General features: G+C 56.6%; 1 protein-coding gene across 1 annotated transcript; it reads right to left on the bottom strand.

Moving 5' to 3' along the window:
• Nucleotides 1-4,964: 4,964 nt before the first annotated feature.
• LOC147413773 (uncharacterized) lies at nucleotides 4,965-6,098 on the bottom strand. The gene is made up of 3 exons (XM_086477753.1): nucleotides 5,820-6,098; nucleotides 5,290-5,462; nucleotides 4,965-5,193 (listed from the first exon to the last, which is right to left on the bottom strand). The coding sequence occupies exons 1-3, from the start codon at nucleotides 6,096-6,098 to the stop codon at nucleotides 4,965-4,967; spliced, it is 681 nt and encodes a 226-aa protein (XP_086333879.1).
• Between the last annotated feature and the right edge of the window lie 1,409 nt (nucleotides 6,099-7,507).

Below are 7,507 nucleotides of genomic sequence, written 5' to 3'. Positions count from 1 at the left end.
CACATTTTTAAATGAGAAAAGAGATTTTAAGCCCTTTTATTTTGAAAGCACTTTTTAGATTCTCTTCCTTTTAATTTTTTTTTTTGGTTTTTTTTTGGTTTTTTTTTTTTTTTTCCTTTTGGTGTTTTGTTTTTACTTTCAAAGCAAGAGCAGGTTTGGCCGAATGTATTTTGGAGAGGGAGTGAGAGGGGAGTGTGTGCTGGGGGGGAGGGCTGAGTGGTGGGGGTGGGGGAGAGATGGATGTTTATTTAATGCAGAAAAAGCAATAAAAAATAAAAAAAAAAAAAACATGATAAAAAAAATAATAAAAAAAAACCACAAACAAACAAAGAAGTCTTAGCACTTTGCGATGGAACGGGTACTTTGAGATCACTTTATCTTAATTTAAAAAAAAAAAAAAAAAGCAAAAGCAAACCATGTTTACAAGTCAAAACCAACTTCTACGGAAAAAAAAATATTATTAAAAAAAAAAAAATCCTAAATTTATTTTTGTAAGAAAAATGTGTATATATATATATATATTTAAAAAAAAAAAACCAACAAAAAAAAAAAAAGACAAAAAAACAAACCATAGACAGAATCCAAGTTCTATTTCATGGAGTAATAAAAGCCGCAAGGTGTCCGATGGGAGGAACGATGCTAATTAGGTTCTGTGACATGCCCCGACACCAGACCCACCCTCCGAAGTCGTTGCACTTCGCTAATAAAATAAAATTAAAAAAAAAAAAAAAAAAGGAAAAAAAAAAAGAAAAAAAAAAAAAAACCACGGAAGCTTGAATTTTAGGCAGGAATCACGGGGGGTTGTTTTGGTTTTGTGTATTGTTCATTTCTCCCCGCACCCTTTATTATTTTTATTCATTTTTGAGGGGTTTTAAATCTTATTTCTTCGCTGTTTTCTAGCCAGCGCCAGGCCGGGATGGCGGGGGGGGGCCGTGATGCTCCCCGGGGGCTTCGCATCCCTCCCAGATTCGGATCCGAAGGGGGGGGGGGGTGTGTTAATTCGGATCCGAAGGGGGGGGGGGGAGTTTAATTCGGATCCGGGGAGGGGGGTGGGGGTGGGGGGTTTAATTCGGATCTGGAAGTGGGGGTTTAATTCGGATCCGGGCAGCGAATCCTCCCGGGCAGGTGGGGAGGGGGTCCGGCGGGGGGCTGGGGGCAGAGCCCCCCCGGCCGAGCCCCGCGGTGCAGAACGCGGGACGCGCGTGGGTTTGTAAATAGACACTCGTGGAGGTTCTTGTGCTCGGAGTTGTGGTATCTCCTGTCTGGTCTGTGTTCATTTTGCTTCCCCGGGTTTTCCACCCAATTGCCCCCCCCCCCAAAGCTCCCTGCTGCTGCTTTAACCCTCCCTCCCCAGCCCCCCCCCCCCAAAAAAAAGGAGGTTTGGGGGCTCTGGGCAAGCGGCCCTGGGGTGAACCCTGCGGCTGCCCCTGGGGTGGCGGGGGAGAGAAAAGAGGGGGGGAAGAAAAAGAAGAAGAGGGGGGAAAGGAAAAAAAGAGTGAAAACAAAGAGGGGAGGAGAAAAAAGGGGGGGGGGGGGGGGAGAGAGGGGGAAAGGAAAGGGGGGGGGGGAAAGAAAGGGGGGGAAAAAAAACGGAAAAAAAAGCAAAAATGGCACAAAAAGTAAGAGGCGAGAGAGAATTAGTCTCAGGATTCCCCGCGAAGCGTCCCCACGCCTGCGACGTCCCTGTCCCCACAGACACCCGCCCCCCCCTCCCCCCCCCCCGGCAACACTTTAGCACAAGTTTAAGTTTGCACTATTAATAAAAAATAAAAAAAAGGCAAAAAAAAAAAGCCAAACCCCGCCCCAAAGCCCAGGTTTGTCCCTGTCCCGCAGCCTTCGCCAGCCTTAACCCCCCCCCCAGCCCCGCAGCCGCCCCCCCCGCCCCCCCCGTACTCAGCATCCAGACCTTCTGGTTGTCGTTCTTGTCATTGTTTTTATTTTTATTATTGTTTTCTTGAATTCAGGTTGTGATAAAGTGTTGCCAAAGATACTGCTGAGTTACGCCGGGTCGGGGAAAGAAAGGAAAAAATAATAATAATAATAATAACGAATTTCCGAAGGGGGGGAGCAAGCTGGGAGAGGAAAAATTAAAGGGTTTTTTGGTACAAAAGAGGAAAAATGAACTGGCCCCCCTGCCCTGCCGTTGGAAGAGCAGTGGGGGGCTGGTGTGGGGCTCAGCTGGGGTTGGGGGACTCAGCCCTGGGGGTCCCAGCCCGGGGGGGGGACTGGGCAGAGCTGGGCGGGGGGGTGTGGGTGGTGTGTGTGTGTCCCCCAAAAAAGAGCTGGTGACTCCGAGGGCGGCCGGTTGGGGTCATTCCCTGCTGGTTTGGAGTCTTGGGGGGGGGGGGGGGGGGGGGGTGCAGGGGGGCTAGCAGGGGCTTCACCCCCTCCCCGGGGTGGGGGGTTGGGGGGGCAGCTCCTTCCTTCCCCCCGCGCTGCTTGTAAAGATGCTGCATCCAGCCCCCCCCCCCCCCCCCCCCCCGGGCTTGTGCCCCACATCCCCCCCCCGAAATGGGGCTGGAGGGGCAGGGGAGGGTCCTATCCCCCCCCCCCCCCCCAGCCTGGGCCGTAAAGGGGGGGGCTGGTTCTTCTGCAGGAAAAGGGCTTATTTCTTCTCCCCCCCCCCCCCCCCCCCCCAAATTCTCCCTTCAGGGTTTGTGCCCCCTCCCCAGCCCTTCTGCTCCCCCTTTGGGGGTAGCGGGACCCCCCCCCCCCCCCCCCCCCCCGCCAGAGGCCTGATTCGATTATTTAAAATGAGGAAAAAAAAAAAAAAAAAATTCTATAGAGCTCTATATCGCACCTATTTATATTTTCGATTTATTATGAGAAGTTGTATTTAAGGAGGAGCACGGCGGAGCAGAGCCACGGCGTCAGGCTGGAGCTGCTGAGGGGAGGGAGCCGGGGGGGCGCCCCCCCAGTAGCAAAATGCTGCGTTTAAAGTTGTGTTTTCTAAAAAAAAAATTATCTATCTATCTATCTATCTATCTATATATATATATATATACACACACCGAGAGCTTAAACTTCTCCTGGGGCGGGGGGTCACGCGAGAGGCCGAGCTCTGCCCGGGGACCCAGCGAGGATGCTCGAGATGGGGCCACTTCTTCTTTATTTTGGTTGTTTTTTTTTTTTTTTTCCTTTTTTTTTTTTTTATTTCCCCTTTTTTTTTTTTTTTTCTGCGTCTTTATATATAATCTATTAAAGAGATTCTCTATCTAAAGCACTCGCAAGGTTTCGGCGGTTTTTATGTGTAAACTACTTTTGTGGTATATCTGGGTAAAGGAGCGAGGCGAGGAAAACAAACAACAACAAAAAAAGCACAGAAAAGACATTCCATAGATTGTAACTTTGATAGTTCTTTATAAAGTGTGGGAGACGAGGAAAAAAAAAAAAAAAATTAAAATAATAAAAATTGCACTTTGGGGGGGGGCTTTAAAAAAAAAAAAAATAAACTATATATTAAAAATACACCCGCAGCCGTTTGGTCTTCTTGGGAGGCGGAAAAGCTTATCGAGGGCGACAGCCCCGGCGGGGGGATCCTCTGTTTTGGGGCTGGCTTGTGATGGGTTTTTTTCTTGGGTTTGGGGGTTTATTTTCCTTTTTTTTTGGTGGTTTTGGTGCTCCCCAGGCTGGGGGGGCTGTGCTGGAAGGGGTGACCCACCGCAGCGTTGGAGCAGGGCAAGTGGGTTGGGGGGTTCACCCTGATTTGGGGGTGTCCAGGGCTGCAGGGGGGGGGGGGGGGGGGTGGGGGGGGGAGGTTGTTATTCGGGGGGATGTCAGCTCCAGCCTGTCGCTGTGCCTCAGTTTCCCCAAAGGGAGGCAAACCCCCCCACACACACACACTTGCAATGTAATGGGTGGGGGTCCCACCACTCCAGCCCCATCCCAGTCTGCCCAGTACCCCCACAGCCGGATCGCTGGGGCAGCTCGGCCCCGTTAAGCCGCTTGCGGGGGGCCGAGGCCGAGGGCGGAGGGGGGGGGGGGGGGGCGCAGGGCCCTAATCCCGTTTGGGCACAGATTAGGGCCGGGGCAAACCCCAGATGGCTGCGGGTTAAGGAGCCTTCGGGGATGGGGTTCGGGGTGTGCCCCCCCCTCTCCCCACCCCGGCCTCCCCACTGCGGGGTGGGGACCAGCTGCAAACGGGGCGGGGGGAAGCTGAGGCAGGCAGGGGACCCCCACAATCCAGAGCCCCCCAAATCCTGCTGCCACCTTGTCCCCGAGCAAGACCCAGCCTGACCTGCAGCCCCCATCACTGCTGCCATCCCTGGGAGCCCCCCCCCCCAGCACCCCCCCGCCCCCCCAAAGGGCACGGCCATCGTGAAGGGATTAATTTGTGTCATAAGCTTCCTAGTTTTCGGGAGCGCGAAGAGCTTTGGGGGTTTTATCTCCCGGGATTTAGTGGCCGAGTCGTCTTTCTTAGCGAGACGCCCTAATGCCACTTAACACCTGGGAGCCGCGATTTTCATTAGGGGCGTCAGGGACAATTAGTAAGAAAATAATTAGGGCAGGGGCCTGCCGCTGGAGGGTTTAAGCCCCATATGTGCCTGGGCCCACGGGCCGGGGGGGGGGGTGTGGTGTGTGTGTGGGGACCCCTCCCCATGGGTGACACCACTGGGGTATGGCCGGCCCTGGTGGGGGGGACACGGGGCTGCCGGTGCCCTCGTGGGGTGTCCTGTGAAGGTTGGACCCTGGGGAGGTGGGGGGGGGTCCCTACTGGGGCATGGGGATGGGGGGGTGTTGGGGGTCCCTCAGGGGGGGACACGTGCCCTGGGCTCTGGCCCCATCCCAGGACATCATTGGTGATGGGGGACACACACACACGCACACGCGACCCCTTGGCTTGGGGGGGGACATGGGGCAGGTGACCTCCAGAGCGTCCCTGAACAGGTCCCGCCCAGAGCTGCCCCCCGCTTCTTGGGGGGCCCCATCTAGGCACCCCCCCAGCCCTGAGCAGGGCAGGGGGGCTACAGGAAAGGGGGCTGGGGAAGGAGGGGGCCGGGGCCCCGGGGAGCGGGGAGCCGTCCCCAGCCCCAGCGCGGCCGCTCGGGCAGGCAGCGGTGGGGGACCCCGGGCAGGGCGAGGGGGGGCAGCGCAGGCAGGGCCAGGGGAGGGCCGGGGGGCGCCGGGGGGCAGCAGGGGCAGCAGCAGCTGAGGCCGTACAGGGCGTAGGGGTGGAAGTAGCCAACGTTCACCCTGCGAGGGGAAACAGAGCACCCGGGTCAGCCTGGAACCCCAAAATCCCCCTGCAACCCCCCCCCCCCTCCACCGTCCCCCTCCAACCCCGCTCACCTGCGGACGCGCCGCCGGGCCCGCCGGCGATGGTAGTCCCCTTTGGCGAAATCCTCCAGGTTGGCGGGGTGGATGGCCCAGAAGTGGCCTTTGCCGTTGTCGCTGCGGCCGGCTTTGACGAAGCACTCGTTAAGGGAGAGGTTGTGGCGGACGCTGTTGCGCCAGCTCTTCTCCTGGGCCGAGAGGCGCCGTCAGCCAGCCCACGGCCACCACGGCCCCGCTGCACCCACCCCACGCACCTCCAGGACATCAGTAGGCACCAGAGTGAACGGCGGCTGACCCACCTGGAGAAACCAGCCCCCTGGCACCGCTTGAAACCGTCCCGAGAGCTGGATGCCAGCACATGTGTTTCCCCAGTGGATCGGGGTCAGCAGAGACGCAGTGAGTCAAGCCCAGCCCCGTCCCCCACCCAACACCAGCACCCCGGGCTCAGCTCCCAGTTTGCCCACCCTAAACCACCCAAACCCTATCAAAACCGGGGGGGAAAAAATCCCAGAAAAGGGGTCTGCTCCAGCACAGCAGCCCCTCACCTTGTTCTTGAAGTAGGGGTAGTTGTCCATGATCCACTGGTAGATGTCGGAGAGCAGCAGCTTCTTCTCCGGGGAGGAGAGGATGGCGGTGGAGATGAGGGCGATGTAGGACTGCGATGGCTTGTCCCCGGGCTCCGGCGGGGGCCGAGGGGCTGGCGGGGGGCTCTGGCCAGGGGGAGACGGGGTGCGGGGTCCCCCGTCGCCCCGCTCCGACAGCAGGTACTCGATGGTGAAGGAGGCCCCGGGCGGGCGCCGTCCCCCGGGCACCGTGTCCCCCATGGTCCCCGCGCCGCCGCCAGCCGCAGGGGAGACCTCCTGGCCCGGCCCGGTAATTAGTGCAGATTACAGGGTTTGCTAATTGTGTTTTCACAAACGGGCTGCCTTCGCAAAGCAGGCTGTTTATCTGGCAAAGCCCCGGGTTTAGCGGGATTTGGACCTCTAAGCCTCATAAATAAAATGATTAATCCGCTGGAGGTGGAGGAATTCGAAGTGGCACCGAGGTGCCCGTGGGGCCGGGGCCCTTGCACCCACCTCCGCCCCCCAAGGCCCTGTGGGGAGCTGGGGGCTGCCCCAGGACCTTCCCCCCCCCCCCCCCCGCCAGGCTCACGTTGGGGTGAGCTCCCCCCAGCTCCTGGGGACCCCAAGGAACAGACCCCAAACAAGGCGACACGGAATTAAATGTAAATCTTTCTTTTTATTTAACAAACACTATAATTTGAACTTTGAAGAATGTGTACTGAGGGAAAGAAAAATAATTTTCTTTTTGTTTTTTCTCTTTTCTTTACAAAAAAAGAAAAAAACAGGATATAAGAAAAAACATATGTACAGGAAGAGCTGGCCAACGCAAACAGAAAGCAGTAACAGAAGCATGATGTTTCCAAACAGTGGCTTGGCCTGGAAAATTTAAAAGCAATTAAATTAGAATACAAATATTAGAAAAAACTGGACTCTAAAGCTACTGTGCAGCCAGGGATGCGAGCCACAGAACTTTGTACAGTAAAACTTAATTTTTGAGCTCTACCCAGGTTTTGTTTTAATCCCCTTCCCACCCCCGCCCCCATTTAAACCTGAAAACATATTGCTTACACGCAAACAGAAACAAGAGAGAAGGAAAAGAAAAGCCTGTGTCAGAGAAATAAAGTTTCTCTGTGGGAGCAAGACTGGAAACGGCGGAAGAGCGAGATGCAGCTGCCCCCCCGCCTGCTGCCCGCTGCCCCCGCCCGGGACGCCCTTGCGAGATGCCGGGGAGGCCTGGGGAGAAAGCGTGGGGGGTGTTTTTTAATCCACCTCCCCCCCTTTTGCCTTCAAGTTTTCATTGCTGAGACCACAACACGGCTGGGCAGGAAGGGCTGGGAGCGACGGGCGCTCCCCCTGCCAGCGGCTGCAGCCCGACGCGGAGCCTGGTGCCCTCCCGGGCCGGGCAGGGGATGCGGGGATCCCCCACCGCAGGCGGGAGGGATGGGGGAGAAGTCGGAGAGGAAACCTCCGAACGCGCCAGGCTGCGGCTTTCCCGCTCCGCAGCGCCGAGAGGATCGTTCTCGGCTTGCGGGCAAGTCGCCGACACGGATTTAACGGCTCTGGGGGGACCTCGGTGGCTTTTCCGTCGGTGCGAGAGCGGCCGCGCTTCGCTTCATTTTTCTGCCCTTTCCCACCCCAACCGGCCCCGGAGGCGAGGGCCGAGGGGAGCT

This window comes from Leptosomus discolor, chromosome 24 (genome assembly GCF_034619465.1).
Source record: "Leptosomus discolor isolate bLepDis1 chromosome 24, bLepDis1.hap2, whole genome shotgun sequence".
In the NCBI taxonomy this organism is placed as follows: domain Eukaryota; kingdom Metazoa; phylum Chordata; class Aves; order Leptosomiformes; family Leptosomidae; genus Leptosomus; species Leptosomus discolor.
This window is presented reverse-complemented; position numbering and strand designations above follow the sequence as displayed.

Coding starts and splice junctions, on each gene's coding strand:
- LOC147413773 (XM_086477753.1), bottom strand. CDS start 6,098: ATGGGGGACACGGTGCCCGGGGGACGGCGCCCGCCCGGGGCCTCCTTC. Junction 5,463..5,819: donor ACCCCTACTTCAAGAACAAG/GTGAGGGGCTGC, acceptor CTCTCGGCCCAG/GAGAAGAGCTGGCGCAACAG. Junction 5,194..5,289: donor GCCCGGCGGCGCGTCCGCAG/GTGAGCGGGGTT, acceptor TTCCCCTCGCAG/GGTGAACGTTGGCTACTTCC.